General features: G+C 40.1%; 1 protein-coding gene across 1 annotated transcript in view; it reads left to right on the plus strand.

Moving 5' to 3' along the window:
* Positions 1-3,188: 3,188 nt before the first annotated feature.
* Positions 3,189-18,478, plus strand: part of mapk10 (mitogen-activated protein kinase 10) — a 48,078-nt gene continuing 32,788 nt past the window's right edge. The window contains 1 exon segment of the mRNA XM_030064915.1: positions 3,189-3,439. Within this exon segment, the coding sequence (XP_029920775.1) occupies positions 3,437-3,439 (3 nt within the window). The 5' untranslated portion in view covers positions 3,189-3,436.

The following is an 18,478-nucleotide window of genomic DNA, read 5'->3' on the forward strand; positions in this document are numbered from 1 at the left end:
GCACATCAGTCTTTATGTGTGTGATGTGCATATCAGTGCCAACGCGCAAAAGATATGTTTTGATGTATTATTTGATCACATAAATAATGTTATTTTTTCCTCTATAAAGAGAGACAGTTATGCCTGATACACTAATTTTTGTGAGCTCTCAGAGAAAACATAACTCTGGCTTTGTCATTGTTATTGTCCTCCCTTATGCCATAATGCAAGACTGACAAATAAACTGAGAAAGAATGATTTGTATTCAGAAATAAATTCTGAATATACCCCATTCTTCCTCAGTTTCTTTGTCAGTTGTCTCATCGCTTCAGTCACCTTGTATGTGTGTCCATCCTCTTCCTCCTCTTTGTTGTCATGCCCATCTTCTCTTCTTTGTGCTTCTCAAAATTATCTTCCATCTCCTTCTCCTCCTCCTCCTCCTCCTTGTCCTCCTATTCCATGTCCTTGTCTTTCTCTCACTCCTCCTCTTGAGCTTCCTCCTATAAGGATTGTCTTCCAGTATTGTCCTTCTCATTCACCTCTTCCTTGCCATCCTCCTCTTGTCCCTCTTTCTCCTTCTTAGATTCTGCTCTAACTGTGATGAGAGACTTTTTCTGTGTGTTGCCATGTTTCCACATACAAACAGAAGCACATTTATCCAAGCACAGGTGTGTGATACTGCGTTACTTTAGTATGCTATAGAGTAAAATGTTACAGGAGTAAAATTGGATGCTGGGATATATAGCTATAGATTTTGTTTTAGTCCTGCTCTCATTTACTGTTGAGCAGCTTATATTTGACTTACAGCAGGTGCTCTTTACTTGAAAAGGCCTTTTTTTTTGCCTATTTTGCCTGATTTGCAATCAGCTTCCAGGCTTTGTATTTTTTATTGGTAATTTAGATATTTCAAATGTAGATGTTTAAATTTCAAACAAATATATGCCCAGATTATCCCACTATGGGCCTGAGATGAGTATACTCTATGCACTAGTCACCACTTGACCCTGTCTATTGTACCTTTGCCTGGTCATTTACTTACCATTAGTCCATCTTATCCAGCAGGACAGACACATGCTCCTGAAATGCTCAATATGACTGTTAAAGACAAACAAGGTAGCACACAGATCAGTGTAAGTGCAAATTTACAATTAAATTGCACATGTTGTGAGACTGTAATTATGAGTCTCCAGCTAATACCTTTAATCAAAGTTGTGTTTTCCCTCATATTCTTAATCTGCGAATGTTACCGTATGCTTTTTTTGACTGCCCACCAATGGGTAGCAAAATAATAGTGGTAACAGAGTGGTAATAATTGCATACATGCAACAAAATAACACAATTATTGTTAATAAAGGAGTTAATAATGATATCACACTACTTTTTCTTAATAACAGTAAGGGGTAATTTGGGATTTTAGGTTTAACTAAATGCAAATCAGTAATTACCAACTAGACTGTTAGCTTTCTGATGGACTACTAGGTAGCTAAGTGTAGCTGTATAACCTAATATGAGATAGCATATAATAAGCATTAGTGCTTCCAAACGGATTTTTGCTCTTTATCATCTGATGAATCTCATTTGTGGATGTAATGTAGGCAAACATCTGTCCAGTGGTCACCATTCCAGTTAATGTACCCAAGCCTCTGACACTCAGTTAGCCAGCTGGATAGTGAATAAATATTCCTGTACAGTATGCAGAAAGGTGGGTAGCTTAGTGAATCAATATTTCTTTTATTTGTTTTAATCAAAATTTGGCTGCAGCAGAAATTCAGAGTGGCAGAGTGAGACAAGTTAGCAAAGACCAACAAAAGGACTGAGGGATAAATACAAAACAGCAGAGGAAAGGAGACAAGGGAGCAAATAAACAGATGAACCATGAGGATGCAACTGATGAGACCGACCTGGAAGCTCTGGTGCCTGACCACATTGCTTTCAAAACTAATTTCAGCTGATTTTTATACAGTGGTTTGCACAATTAGTTTCAAAGAAGTTACATATTGCTCTAGAAATATAGTTACTTGCATGTCGGACCTCCCAATGAGATGAATATGATCAGATACTAAAATTACTGTATAAAATGAAATGCAATTCAAAACTGATCAACTAGGACCCTACGAAATCAGTTTCAGAAACAAAGCAAATGTGGATTATACAATATAGCCAACTATATCCTATCTGTGTTTTGATTTCTGTGCTTACAACACCCATTGCACGTCTGTCCGTCCTGGGGAGGGACGGACAGTTAAAGGAATTTTTTAGGGAGTTGTTCCTCATCCAATGTGAGGGTCCAAGGACAGAGGATGTTGTATTTCCTGTAAAGCCCTTTGTGACAAAATTGTAATTTGTGATTCTGGGCTATATAAATAAATAAAATTGAATTGAATTGAATTGGTGTGCAAATTAGACAGTCAAATACATAATACATGCAATACATGCAGGCTTAGGTTTAAAAATATGTTTGGAGGTCCCCATAGTGTTGCAGTCTAGCATCTCTCATTTTGGGAGTTGTTGCATCCTTAGGTTTTTCACAGACTAATGAAGTGAAGCAGGCTTTATTGGTTTTATTTTATTGGTTGTATCATGAGTATGATTGTGTGTGTGTGTGTGTGTGTGTGTGTGTGTGTGTGTGTGTGTGGGTGTGTGTGTGGGTGTGTGTATGCGTGTGTGTGTGTGTGTGTGTGTGTGTGTGTGTGTGTGTGTGTGGCGGGGGGGTGAGGGGGTGGTGCTTCATACTGGTTTGGGCCCTGCCCCTCAGGTGATCAGTGTTTGGGACCCCATTTTCAGAGGAGTAGAGAGCCATGGTGCATCTGTCCCACATCCCATCTTGTCTTCACAGTACTGTATTATGCATGCAAAAACCTGGCTGCAACCTATAACCTGCCTACCCACCTACTCCTTAAATTAGCAGGTCTGTATAGAAGATGTAAATGGGAGCTGTTTAGTGAGAGCAGCCTGCAGGCAAATGCCCGCCTCCATGTTCCCATTCAGCGGTCATAAGCGCACTGGCGGGACGGTACAGGATCGGGATCAGAGAGATATACTCCTCCATACACCCCTCCCTGCCGGAGAGGGCCTCCATGTGATCTCTCCCCCTCTCCCTCTCATCGGGCTTTGACGTCAGATGTGCTCCTTTTCGGTTGCTATAGCAACACGTTTCCCTGTACCCCCTTCCTTTTCCCTCCCTCTCTCTGGTAGGTCCACAATGGTACAGCCAGCATCTTGCAGCACAATGGTTGCAAGGTGGTGAGCTGGAGAGAGTGATTCAGCATCAGCAAGCCCCCTCTGTTTTTTGTTTCCTCATCGATGTATTTTTTTGTTTTGTTTTGTTTTCCCTGTTTTTCTTCTCCATCATCACGCCACCAAATTCAGGCTCGAGCAAAGGTCACCGCGATGTTTCCCGTCGGGATGTTTTGAAAAGGACTGTCATCGGACTCGGATCGTCATCAGCTGGCACGGAATGGTAAGGTCGGGTGGGTTTGTTTAATGTGGATGCGATGCGGGAACCTGCTGCCTGGAGGGTGGGGTGATGAATATTGATTGGAAGGGAAGGTTAATGAAGTCCACTGGTACCGATGCCGCTGTGGAAGAGGGACAGGGACAAAATGAACCACATTTTGTTAAGTCCACAGCCGCGCGTGTTGTTTCATAGCTGAGACTGTGGGTAGGCTATTTCATTATGGCGTTAAACAGTAGCCCTGTTGACCACACAAAACGTTGTCCATCCATTCCCCATCTGTCTCCATTCTGCAGTCACCCTGCAGCAAAATATCATAAAGCACTTTCCTCATTCGCCTGTCCCTGAATGTTTGCTGTGCGTAGGCTACAGGACGTTCACTAGAGCACCTAATCAAATTGAACCGCATTGTAGGCCGATAAGCTGGTGTCCAGGCTGTTTGGCTTCAGGATAGGCAATTTGATGTTTTGGTGACTTGTTTGTTCAAATCTGGTCCACTTCCTCGCGCATTTTATTAAACACGCTATTTATGCCCATGGCTCCAGTGTTGGGGGTAAAAGAGCCCACTTGCATGATAGGATGTTTTGGGACCTGACGTTATGCATAATTGAGTGGGAGTGTAGGAGTGGTGCAAATGGATGCCCGACAGAGTGATGCTGTGGCAAACATAAGCCTTACATAGGCTATACATACTCAGTTCATCCATAGGGGTAAGTAAAGGCATTGGTATTCTGTGCGATTTCATCCAAGGGCTTGATCGCCCCTCCTCCCGCTTTACAAGTCAGCTGCGCACCTTGTACATTATGCAGACTTTACTTAACATAGCCCATCTCAGACCCGTCATTACTGGAAATGTGGCCAGCCATATTCTCAAACGAATAGTTATCCACTGATTGGTGTAAGGTTCTTGTCCTCAGTGAAAGACTGAGACCAGGGTCCTGTATTGTGCTGTACATTAAGGGAAAGTTCATGTGATCACTAAAAGCTTCATCCAGCTGTGGGAATGTGGGAATGAAACTATCTGGATAGACTGTTCCAGGGCAGCTTGAGAAAAAGAGATGCCGCTGAGGAGTGCAGTGTCCTCAATATTTGCTTTGTTTTGGGCTTTGTTTTCCACATGTTATTGGAGAGCTTTTTTTTTTTATCCTAATTCCTTTCTCCTCATCCTTTTCATCTTCATCATCAGGGTAGTATGCATTTGAAAAAAACAGAGTTTCAGTATTCTGATAAACAACACAAGTCACTAGAATGTTATAAAACAAACTATGTTCTCTGTAAAGTAGGAGCTGCTGCAGGTTTAGACAACAGCATCTGTTAATCACTGATATTGATTTTGAGGTAGGGTGCTTGTTATTTAAATGGAGAATCATCAGTGGAAACAGTCAGCAGCAGACTAATGTTATCCATCAGTAGAGGAGGCCTGCATTTTAGTTCCATTTTGTACTTGGCCATACAGGATAATCGTCACGGTGCTAATCCCATGTTATGTAATAAAATAAGGCAATGTATGAAGATGAGATGATGATGGGACTGCAGGCACCATCGATCAGCAGAGCAATTTTGAAAGGGAAAATAGAAAAGAGAGTTAAGGGTGAAAATGAAAGGGTGTCACATGTATGGGAGATGGGTAGACTTAAAAACAAACAAACAGACAAAAAAAAACAACAAAAAAAAAAAAACACCCAAAACACTGCTTTGTCAATTTGTGTGAAAGAGGCATCAAGGAATTAGGTTGTGAGCATTAGTGAAGTGAGCAGACCCTGTAGAAAGGAAGGGTTTCAAGGGCGTGATTGAATTCTTGTAGGCTGACACTGCTTGCCAGTAACTGTCAAGGGCATTATATAAATGTGGATCTGATCTGAGAATTAAAAAGTATTTAGGAGATTTTGAAACGTAGTATTAACATTCATAATAGTGCAAGCTATTATGATGGAGCTGAGTGTGGTAGGTAGGTAGTTTATTTGGTCTGTCCCGTGATACTTTTCAACGTGTGTCACTAAGTAGAATTACGACAAGGAAGTAGTCCCCAACGAATGCTACATAGCGTTAGAAATATACTGCCCAAGCACATAAAGCGCTGGCATGCTTGTCTCTATATCAAAGACTTTTTTCAGTTATAAGAAGCACAGCCAGACAAACCATAACCAGGCATTTGATACCAGCATACTGTAGTCATCAACATACTTACTATGAGCTGTTTCGTTGCTGAATCTGAGATGTACACGAACAGGCCTTTTTCCAAAACAGTTGCTGCTAGTTATCAATTATTTATATCCCCTTCAGCTTTTTGGATACCACCGTCGGCATCTGTCCGGCCATATAATGGATGATGTAATATGTGGTTTCTTGTGGTGATGTGGATGGACACAGTGTTCGTTCAGATCGGGTAATTTACAGACGGGAAGTAGAGAAATCTTGGACATTACTGTATAGCTTTGCAAAGCCATCTGAGATAAATATTGTTCCTTCCTGTGCATTGCTGCATTCTTGTTTTAATACCACAATAAGTCATCCTTCCATGTTGTAATGGCCACTCAGATATTAACTTACTGGTGAGATGTATTCAGCAATCCTGGCATTGTCTGTAACTGAGGAAGAGTAAGAGAAAGCAAAAATGGGAAAATAGAGGGATTTAAGGGAGGATGGCTGTATGTAACAATAGAGGGAGACAGTTCATAATAGATTGGATTTTTTGTTATATGTGCATATTCTTGTGCTGCTTTTGCACCCAAACCTTATTGATATATCCTGCAAATTGTGCAAGAATGCCCAATAGAAATTTATTGCAACTCTAAAGAGGTCAGAAGGAAGGAAGTAAGGAATAATAACTTAACTTAATAACTCGAGTATGACTGGTGCATGTAGTGTGTGTTCCTCTGTACCAGTGATGTGAAATATGGCTCAGATCATCTTTTCAATATTAATGTTTACAGTTTTTTTTTAACAATGGTTTGCAAAGCTGAACCAAAAAAAACAAACAAACAGTAACCTATGCTTTTAACATTTAGTTTCACTTACCCTGCCCTGATATGCATAAAGTGCTTTTTGAGTTGGATTCTTACGCTATTATGATTATAAACAGTGGCATGACCCTTCACATTGCGAAAATAATTTTCCAGGGCAGAAATTGTTTGCTTTATGCTGCTTGGCCACATTTATGTATTTCTTTTAACTGAAACCTTCATGCACTAAATGTGTTGCATGTCATGCCTCGTGGTAATGCAGTCTTACCATGTATGGCTGTGCAATATTTGTTTTATTGTACAAAGCAACAATATCTGGTTGCATGAAAGTTTGCTCCCCAAGGCAACCCTACTTTCCACTATGGGCAAACTCAGCAATATGCTCTGCAGAATGAGACACACAGTTACATAAATGGATTTGATCTGATATATGTGCAGCTTTCATTTGACTCTGCAGCCAGTTGAGTATGGGATTTAAAACTGTGATAGATTCAAGCCAAATCTCTTAGGATAAGCAGCACATCTGTAAAGAGAATTAAGAGTCACCATGGGTCAAACACTGTAGCGGTTCAGAAGCCATCAAAGGATTTTAGACGGGGGCATTAATCCAGGATTAATGACAATGCAGAAAACCTACCTCATATCACTGAATTTTCCTTAAATGAATTCATAATAAAGATTGGTGTAGTAGTATGTGCTTTCAGCGTTTGGTTTGTAAAATGTTTTAAAATCTCTTATTTAAACTTAGCAACATACAGTACAATGCGTTTATGTTGCCAGGTAAGCAGGCTTTGATGAGTTGAATGCTACTTAAGCCTTGTTTGTCAGGCAAGATTCAGACACATGGACTAATATATGGTCATAAAGAACAAGGGTCTCATGACATTGTGTAAAAAGGACCCATACCTTGTGGCATTATACTACTGCAGAATTCTACTATCAGACTACGACTGCAATATACTGATTATCTACTGCAACAGTAATATGCACTCTATGATCATGTCAAATTGACATTTTGCATCAGTTTGCATGTTAGCGGCCTGGCTTTAGGAAGCTGGATCAGAAAAGGACAGAATGGTGCCAGCAGGGTGCTCCGGTCTTGCCCTCCACTCTGTGTTTTCAGATTCATTAAGAGGAGCTGCAAATCAGGTTCCCATGCACCTGCCAGCGCTGTGCATGTTGTTGCCATCCATCCCATCAGAAAACTGCAGCATCAGCAGGTCTCAACTCACATTTATGTTGTTTACTTAAAGTGAAACAAGGGATGTGAGAGAGAACTGAGATGGAGGGAGATGAGAAAAGAGACAGAGAATAGGTATAAATGTCTATTTTGTCTCCAAATAAACAAATCTATAGATGCCTGTGAACATTTGATTCCCATAGCCAGTACATGAAGGTACTCAGTGCTGTCTTGTTTTCCTGGCTGGGCCTGCAGCTTGAAGTGCTTTCCTTCCCCTCCCTTGAGCCCAGATGGGAGGCTGTGCTGCGTTTGGCTCAGACTGCACAGTAAGGCAAGGCTGCATACTGCAGGAGAGGCTGAGGCTGCTGAACCAAGCAGTCACAATGGAGCACCGAGGGAGGGGGAGGGGAGAGGGTTGCAGCTAGGCTGGGAGGCTGGGAACAGGAATGGTGGGATTGAAGGAGGGACAAAGGAGAGACGGGAATGGGCAAATACAGGCTCTCTACAGTGTTGTGGATGGAGGGTGGAGAGCAACAATGAGATGAAAAGTGGTGAGAAGAGGGAGTGAGGATAGATGCTCCAGGAAAGAGAAAAATAACAGATGTATGTGGTGCACATTGGCACATTGTGTTTTGTCACCACCTTTAAAATAGCACCCCAGTTTATCGCTCTATATAGACAATTTTCTATTCTTTACCTTAATTTTATAACAACAAGATGTGCTACAGCAACACTGATGCCTGTGCAGCAAGAGCTAAGCCGAGTAGTGGACATCAACATGCCTACCTGAAAAAAAAAAAAAAAAAAGCCAAGGAATACATTGCGTGATTATCATATCCAAGGATGCCAATTTGCTACTTTGAACTTTGTGGCGGATGTTCTTCCAGAGCTGTCTTAAAGAAAACATTTTGCCTCAATGAATTAAACTCTGAGATGCTTCCTCAAAGCTTGAGATGGACTGTGTATTTGATGATGTTGGTGCAATCACAGCTGTTCATCTTCTCAGCTGTTTCGACTGGCTCTGTGCTGTAGTGTGGAGGCTAACACTGCCCAGACATAATGTGTTGTTAGCACAGTGATATAAAGCTTCCCATTTGTTGTCATTGGTCAAGTTGCCATCCAGTGCCTCCTCAGTTGTCAAGTGAACTTTGAGGATCTTAATCTGTTCTCTGCCCCCATGCACCTTTGTGTAGGAATCATGCTTTTCAGGATAGATGATGGATGGATGATGGATTTTAGAATCATTCTTATTAGGCACCCGCTGCTATAACTGCAACACCATTTCCACACATGCTGACTCAAAAACAGTGAGAGAGAACATGAACAGGAATAATAATATTCACAAACATCAGTGCACCAGGAGTGTTTTTTTTTTCTTCTTCTAAAGGATAAGTTCATTTAATTTTTGCCTTGATCCAGCCTTGGTCGCATACACAATACAAGCTCCACAACCACAGCTCAATTCAAAGGCAAAACTTGGCAATGGTTTTTCAGTGCAAAAAAAAAAAACAACAAAAAAAAACCCCACCATACTTCCAAGCAAAGATAATATAGTGCTACAGAAGGATAATTTGCATGGCGGAGGGATATCTCAAGGTAAGCCCTGGTCGGCTTGCTGGCTTGCTGCTGAGGAAGTTACTATAGTAACCACTATAGCAACCCAGTACAATGGGGCTGGATGAGTATACTTTTGTGGAGCTCAAACTGTCAAAAATGTATATGTACAAAACTGAACTGCAACAGCTCTTTGCAAAATCAGTGCCATGAATGACCAAATAGCCATAGCCCTTGTTGGTGGCGATTTTCTTAGGGAACTACTACCTAAGTGCCAAATTACACCTGCTATCTGTATCTGTCTGCACCCGATGGGTGGGAATTAGAAACAGGAGACACGGAAGCTTGTGACAGACTGGATACCTCACCAAATCACAGAAACTAGTGTATTTTGGAAAATATCCTTTTTTGTTCAGGGGTAAACTATTCCTTTAATTTCTGAATTCTGACAATAATTCATTCATCAACATTTTACAGTAGGTTTGATTGCCTCTTTTGTGTGTATGTGGTCAGTGCTTGTCTTAGATGATTAGAAGAGTTTCACATACAAGAACTAGGTTTTCTGAACTCAAATGATTTTTATAGAAGTTGGAGTGGGACAGGAATTCTAAAACATGTAGCTTTTCCAGTTTAAATGGTAATGGTCTTTTCTGTTATAAGGAAAAGAGAGTTAATAAAGTCATTTTGTATGGCATTGTAGACATGATGCAAAAATGGATAAATCCTCAGTCTATATAGCTATTAATAGTAACCTGATTTGCATATCAACCTTGTTCCCTGAACTACTTCCTTTTAAACTTGCTTTTCAACTACAGAAAAGTGGAGCACAGCTGACAATGAGTCTGTACTGTTGAGCAGTGTAAGCTTAGTATGAAAATGAATGAAAGATGCTGATCCTTTATGCTGATTTACTGTTCTCTAGGCTATATGTATGGCCACACACCCTCCTTCGCTCTCTCTCTCTCTCTCTCTCTCTCTCTCTCTCTTTCTCTCTCTCACAGTGTGTGAGTGTGTGTGTGTGTGTGTGTGTGTGTGTGTGTGTGTGTGTGTCTTTGCTGTCTAATTGGCAGGGTTAATGAGTTCATTTGTCTTTATATGGCACCTGTATATTCTGTATATTTGTCTGTGCGTGTGCGTGTGGTAAGGTTGTAACAACTTTTTTTGGGGGGAGCAACTGCAATAGTACTATTGAAATTTTATTATTAATTGTTACACTACTTGTTACTAGGAAAAGTAATGTTATTACTGTAATGTGTTACTAGTAATGCAAATTGGCACTTTTGGCCGTGCTCAGTCAAACCATGCTGTGTTGATCTGTATTTCCATTACCTGTTTAAACATCCTGAGTTGTGCTGAATCGCGCCCGACTTGGATCATCTCCCCTTTGGGCTCAAGTGTGCCAGACCCACCTCCAAACTGGTTGCGGTGACGTCAGATATTCAAATGATAGCTTCCTCTTTCTCACAAGACTGTGTCCTGAGGCTCAGGATTGACAACCACTACGCTACCGTAGGAACCTGCTTCCCCGGTATGCAGAGCAGCCATGGGGCTAGGTGGGTTGCTTCAGGAACTGATCAGTGAAATCACCTGATGAGGTCTTTAGCTGAGACGAAAACCTGCAGACTCTCACCCCTCAGAGGATCACAGTTTAACACCCCTGACTTAGGGAACGGTTGTGTCCGGGGTGTCGATGTGACACAATGTCCTGTTCCCATGCTCCCTTAGCAAGGGCAGGATCTGAATAACAAGAACCTGGCTCAAGCACATGCACATGCACACACACACACACACACACGCACACGCACATACACTATTTAGCATGAGCATGACCAGCAGTCCAGATTCCCTTTCCATCAGTAACCTGCTTTGCTTTTTGCTTCCACATCATCAAAAGTTCCTTTATCTTTTTTCTCATCTTTTTCATCATTCATCATTTTTTCTTTTAATAACAGTTGTCTCATTACTGCAGCCCACCTGGCCTTTTGTACAGACTTCATGTGTAAACAAACCAAAGCTCTCAGGTGAAGGTTTTCGTGCACATTAATTGAGTAAGCAGGAGGCCTACATCTGTCAGTCAGGAACTACTTCTTATTCACAAACAAATTGCAATATTGCATGTCTTTATGCTTATCTTTCCTCCAGAAACCTCCTCTGTGAATTACTTCCCTACACATCTGTGAAGTTTGCTTTAAATGGGATTGATGGCATCTACAAGGCAGGAAACACCAGTCTTATTTCAGCTAATTGTGCAGTAATGGTTGCATGAACATCCACAGCTATTTTTTATTACAAAAAGTGAAATGCCAATATGGAAAATGAGCCTAACTTTGACCTACACTGGAGGAAATTTCAACTGGGGTTTCAAACCAAGGACCACAACATCACATCCCTCCATATCTCTCTCATTCATTTTAGAGGACCATCACTATTTTGAAAAGGTTTAGTAAGTGTGGTGTATGCTGGTATCCACTTGAGGTCTGGGGGAGTCCTGGTGGCTCAGTGGTGTGCAGCACATGCCAAGTGATCATAATGTCCTGGGTCCAGTCCCAGATAGTGGTCTTTGTTGCATGTGAACTCTCTTTCCCTGTGTTTCCTATCTCTCTCTACTATCCAACAAATGCACAATGCCCCCCCTCATTAATATTTTTTCTAAAGTGATGGAATTGCAGCCAATTGAGAATTTTGGCACTGTATAATTTTATTCATTAGCCTCATCCGTAAGTAGTAGTGTGATAGGAATCCACTGATTAGATTTTCTGGAGCCAATTCTGTTTGGTGTTTTTTTTATTTTTTTATTTATTTATTTATTTTAACAGTGTAATCGCCAAATCACTGATCCAGCCACTGATTATAATGGTGCATTTTACCCAGATCCTCTACCAACAATGGCACATTGTATAAACATGCACAGCAGGCATCAACAGTAAACTTTCAAAGTAGCACTGTGTTAATAGATTTTTTTCTTAAGGCTGCATGACATAGCTGGCCTATCCATCTGTAAACAGTTATTACATGTTAGTGTGTGCTTTATGACTGAGATGCTTGCTAACCTATCACCACAAGAGCATGAGAAGTTTCTTTGCAGCAGCGAGGTTGTGCCTTTTGTCCAAGGTGTTTTACTTGCTCTAATCTACAGGGTGATCATTGGCTGTGAAATTTCAAAATTAATAAAAATGAATTGTGGGAAATTGGCTCTTACTTTGTATGGTATATTTGTTTGACCTCTGTTCTGATCCTGCTTAAACACCTCATACTTATACACCACTTATCTGCCAAAACTTTATACCCAAAGTCCAGAACTCCTCCATAGCCAACAGAAGCATTGACATATGTTAACTCAATCCATGACTCTCTCTTTGGAGTAGTTCTCAACAGCAGCACACAGGAAGGCAAAATGTATTGAAAAATATGTAGTCTGGTGACACAAAAGATGTCTAATACAGGTAACACAGACACACACACACACATTTTCTCAGGCCCGATCAAGTGTGCCAACTGCACAAAAGGACATCATTTTTTGTCCACTAAAGATCTGCGGCCATTCTCTCAGGATTAAAGGTGTAATCTCATGTGTCTCTCTCAGTGTCATTTTTGACATTAATTGGCCGTGGGCCTCTTTAATTACAATGGCCATTGTCTTGCTGATATATCTGTTTTGGCATTGAACAGATTTCCTCCAAAACCAATAAGGTGTGACTTCACCAAGGTACTTCAAATTACGAAGCTACACTGGATCCACACTTTAGTCACTTTAGACACTGAACCCCAGAGATTTCCATACTGAAAAGCACTGCCAGGTAGTTAGTGTACACTAGAAACTATAAGAAACATCGTTTTCAGTGCTTGCTGTGCCACTATTGAACATAGATAACAAGGTTTTCATAATGGCTTGTTTTAAGCCTTTATGATCTGGAAGGAGTCCAGATGTCCACTTAGGGAGTGTTAGAGATTAAACAATTTCACACATTGCTCTATTTAACTATTTTAATCTGTTGTTTATATAATTGTATGATAAAAAAAAAGCTACTCATATTGCTGCAGGGGTGTGCAGGGGATATGCACCACCCCTTATGCTATATTTGATGTTTCTAACTGATTTGGCATCTTCATGGAGACACATCCGCCACTTCATAACTGCACGTGAAATATATTATTTGCAATGCTAGTGGGTGCCTTCTGCTGCTTTCAAATAACAATCCTGCTTCCAGTTTGAGATTGTGTCAGCCTGTTATGTGATATTAAAAGGTGAAAGACAGTGGGTGTGAAGGGTGGGGTAGAGGAAGGGGGGAAAGAGGGGTGTTCGAATTGGTGAGAAGAGGAACTGCGGGAGTGTTAGTGGCCATGTGGACGCTGTATGCAGTGTGTATGGTCAAAATGTCAGTGTAAATTAATATTTTGCTAGCTGAAAAAAGGATTTTGTAAATATCTTTCTAAAGCATGGCGTAGGAGGAGAAAAGTAACATATGAAAGATAATTTTCTCAGGCTCTGTTCTATTTGGACTGCTATATTATTGGTTTATGAAGTGGATAAAATATATAGTGTTTGGCACTAATGAATGCAGATTAGTTTGTTGGTTTGTTTTATATTTTGTCTGGATGTGCGTATCGGGTCATGTGCTTACGGGCTGTGTGTTTATGTTTGCATGTTTGTTGCTGTTCCATTTAGGACTATCTCCTATCTGTGGGAGGTTTATGTTTATCTTTATGTTTACATTTGGATGATATTTATGTATTGTACTGTGAATTAACGGTGGGTTTACATGCCGACATGTTTTATTGTCAGTTAATGTGTCTGAATAATCCCATGAGTTCATTCATTCGTTTTTCAAAGTAAAACTAAAAATTGGATAATAATCACGTTTTTGTTCCAGTTTGGATTTGAGCACAAAATCAGAAACGGGAAAACAGGCATTGATTTCCATTCATTCATTATATTCATTCATTCATTCATTCATTCATTCATTCACTCATTCACTCATTTCATTCATTCATAGCATTTTAACGTCAGCCATGGAGTGTTGTGCTTTTCAACTCTCTGTCATAATACAATTTTTTAATATGACCTCATGTTGGGTAGCTGAGCAGTATCTTTTTCATTTACCCAGGTATTGTAATCTCATTGGCCCCAGGAATTGGCCCCTCATGCTGAGTGAAGATGTGAGATTATTACTACTGATGAGGCACCCTGCAGTTTCTAACTTAAACACAGATGATTCAGACCTTTTTCTCATGATTTTTGTTGCTTTCCAGGAGCATCCGTCCCACCAATTTGTCTGGGCTGATATTCACTTAAACAGTTACCATCTCCAGCATATATTTCCTTGTGGTGCATGATATTTATTCCCTTGCTCCCTGCAGTGCTTTAACCAATTTATCTGTTTTTCAGACCACATAGAGTGTATACGGTGTGCTGGAGGCAATGTGAAGTGGTTTGTTTGTTTTTGCTTGAAGACAAAGTTTCTCTCTGTCTCTGTGGGATTTAATTTGGACAATTCTCAAACCAAAGTAGTGTTTCCACCACTCCAGCAGGTCTGTTTACAGTGAAGTACAACTAAGGCTATCTTGTGTTTGGTGAATCAATCTGTCTTGTTCAGTCTGTTTCTTTGTTGTATCTTGTGAATCAACAATGGTTTAAATGAAAATTCACTTTTCCCTGTTGTATGCAGTCAAATGTGCAGTAATATTTGCCCAGTGGTACAGTGGGTACAGCATTAGCCAGAACAGATATTACTGCAGGCCCATCGTTATGTAGTAAATTTTGCGAAATGCACATGCATTACATTTGCACCATTTCATTTTTTTATTGTATTCATTACAAGCATAAATTGTAATCTTTTGTAGTTCAGTTAATAGTGATGGATCATTTTCTTCTTCCAGCCTGAAATACAATGATGAAATTCAAGTTTCTCTTTTCTTGCTTGGTTAACCTCTCAGGTGGCAAACGTTTGACCTGCGGAGACATAAAGCAATCAGAATGATATATGGGCATTATGGCCAATGCTGCTGAGAGCGATATCGGCTATTACCAGACCAGCACTTCGACTCTCATCGTTGTCAGCAGATTTTGGTCAGAGGGAGGAATAAACAAGACATTTGTTTGCGCAGAATGTGCTGTTTTTCACTTGGGTCATGCTGAATAGGCTTCAGTGGGCAAGGAAAGTTTGCCTGCAGGTCAGAATGGCTGAACGGTGAGTTAAAATTGTTGCTGGGGTTCGTGCAACTGCCCCGACCTCTCACCTTCTAGCTCCACCTCATCCAACCCTGAGCATGAGCCCAGAGTAGTGGGGATATTGATCAATGCAAAATGACTACATTTAAATAAAGAATGATCCTTACTTCCAGTTAATAGCTTTGCTTAAACATTTTATGATTTGTGATTTTCATTGCAGGTGTGGGATGAACCATTTCAGTTAATAATAAATTTGCCCTCTGTTATTCACATCACAACCAACGTGCTGCATACTGTCTGTATGACGCATAGGCGTGCTACAGAAACATCCTGTGATGGATTATTCAAGTGTTATTATATGCTTAACTCTCTCTCTCTCTCACACACACACACACACAGAATTTTCTCAGACATTTGATAATTAACCATTGAAAATCATTATATGCTATGTGTTTGTCTTATTCATTGGACTCAGTAAATGTTGGTATGCTTGGGAAAGTCTCTGTATGTCTCACTTATCTCACATAAACCAAAGATGCAGCATCATAGCAGGGAGACAGGGAAATGTGAAATGCATGAAGTATTCATGTTTGTCATATATTTGCTTATATGTTTATCATTAAAATTATGTAACCACTGCTCCATATCAATGCATACCCCATATTCCATTCTATGCTAATTCTATATTCATACGTTTTCTGAGAGTTTCTAGACAAAAGAACCAAAACAGCTTCAGCCACCACTGTCCTCGTTACATTTTGTTTGGTCTTTAGCTGTGGTAAAACTGCTGAGTCATGCTTCTAAAACATGACTAAGACACTGAAGTTCATGCATGGTATAAAGTTGTGCATATGAGATGTTTTTGAAAATTCAGATGTACTTGTAATTTTGCATGTCTCAAATTAATTAGAGTGGAACTTTTAATATATCACTCTTTAAAACAAAACAGAACAACACAAAGAAAAAAAAACATATCTTAAGATTACCATACTGTGCCATATAATTTTGTGGGCACAATTTTCTACAACATTGCATTACATGGAAGAAGAGACAAGGGGCATGATTTCACTTTTCCTGATGTGACATTGGGTGAACCTCTGTAGACTTTCACATTTCATTTAGCAAAAACAGCAACAAATTCACACTCACTGAAAAGCACTACTTGTACCAGTACTTATCAGTTGCTTGGCAACGACATTTTTTTACCTGCTGTTTAAAGGACAAAGTTGCCTGCTGGAAGAATAACGTTTAACTGTTTTCAAGGGATGAAAATGTATTGAACAAGTGCATTTTTTTTACTCTTTTAATACAACGGTGGGCTATCAGAGATGTTCAGGCGCTGTTTGAATTATTCCAGTTAATATTTGTTTGAAGACAAACATTTTGGCAATGTGAGATTCAATATCTTCTGCACACAGATGGCTTATGATTAGAGTGGCACAGATGTAGCTAGGTATATGTCCATGTTGGGTCAGTGTTGACCTGTTAGATTAATAGCAAATATTGGACTTGTTAATGTGGTGGCAGTGATGTTAGTCATGTCAAACAAATCAGTTGTATGAAATTCCTGCAGTGGTTTGTGAATTTTAACTGATTTCTGATCAAACTTTGGCTCTGGAGCTTTAGATAGATGGTTTAAATAAGGGGAGCTTGTCGTCTTACAGCCAAAAGGAAATATTTGGTTTCATTTGACACTTAGTCAATCCATGCCCCGCCCCATGGCTCCCTCCTCTTAACCTCAACCTTCCTTTGCTCATATTTCTCCCCCTTTTTTTTTTTTATCTCATCGTCCCGTTCTCTTCACATTTTCCTCCTTTTGTCTTCTAAATTGCTCCTTCTTTTGTTCCACTCCATAACAAGATGCTAGTTACTCCACTGATACTGGTAGTATTGCAATAAACTTTGCCCCCTCATCTCTAACAGTCATCCTAGACATTGTGTTGCACTGGATGCAAAACACAAATTGCTGTGAAATCATGTGGCCCATACAAAAGAATAGCAGCTGTGACTTTGTACCGTGACACTGCATACTTCCAAGTAAAAGTGTCCTAAATAGACCAAAGCAGAAATCTCTCACTTTGTGTCCCACATGTCTCTATTAAAGCTGCCCTGCTCCCATTGGATTTGGCTGAAACTCTAAGCTCAAAGTACGACTTTACTGGAGGACAGGTGGAGCTACATAATCTATTTGAGACCAGCGAGAGCAAGATTCCCCCACTGACAACATGTTAGAGACATGTACATCCTATACTTTTTTGCAAGGTGACTGTCAGCATACACCACACTGTTTTTGTGTTTTCTTGACACTAAAGTTAACCTGTAAATTTAATATTTAGGTAAAATCAGTCTTAGTGCTCCCAGAGGGAATGACAGTGTTATCCTTGAGCATGCCAGGAAGTCATCAGCATACATTAACATATCGTCTTTGACTCCTTGATAACACCAGCTATTCATGGAAAAGCTTTTTCAGCCAAAAGTAAACAAGTATCTTGGGAAAAAGCCGAAAAAGGAGATCGTTTATTTTAGCTGCACTGTTTTGTGGTGTTTCCAAGAATCAATATATTGTGGAATTCTGTTTTTTTTTTTTTTTTTTTTTGGATGGGGTGGGGGACGGTCCCCTCCGCATTATTATTGTTATTATTATTTTTTTTTTATCTTGCTTTCATTGAGAGAGGAATGCAGAGATGGTTACAGAGTAGGGAAGACACAGGAGAGATTTTTCTTGGCAGCTTCAGATTCACTCCCCCTCACGGATTCTTTGTTCAGTGATCAATAACACTACTTTATTGGACAATTTCCATGTTGCTCGTCATAAATAAATAAATATATAGATCAAGCAATATGTCCCTACAAACTTACTTGGTGTAGTGCTACTTTTTGTGAGTGTGTGTGTGTGTGTGTGTGTGTGTGTGTGTGTGTGTGTGTGCGTGTTTTACTCATCCCATTGATACACCTCATCTCATCAGCTTATATGTGCAGCGATGGTTCATTTCCCATCTCAACGGGCAATGAAGAAATGAAAAGTGATACTTGGTGTGCACCATAGTTGACTACAATGGATAGACATTATATGTGAATCTTGATGTGTTTCTTTTCTGGGTGTGTGCTGATGAGCTGACTGTATGTAATGGACCTATGAATGAACACAACTACATGTCCTTCATAAAAGAGCAAAGCAA

Source organism: Myripristis murdjan, chromosome 12, assembly GCF_902150065.1.
Source record: "Myripristis murdjan chromosome 12, fMyrMur1.1, whole genome shotgun sequence".
Classification (NCBI taxonomy): Eukaryota; Metazoa; Chordata; class Actinopteri; order Holocentriformes; family Holocentridae; genus Myripristis; species Myripristis murdjan.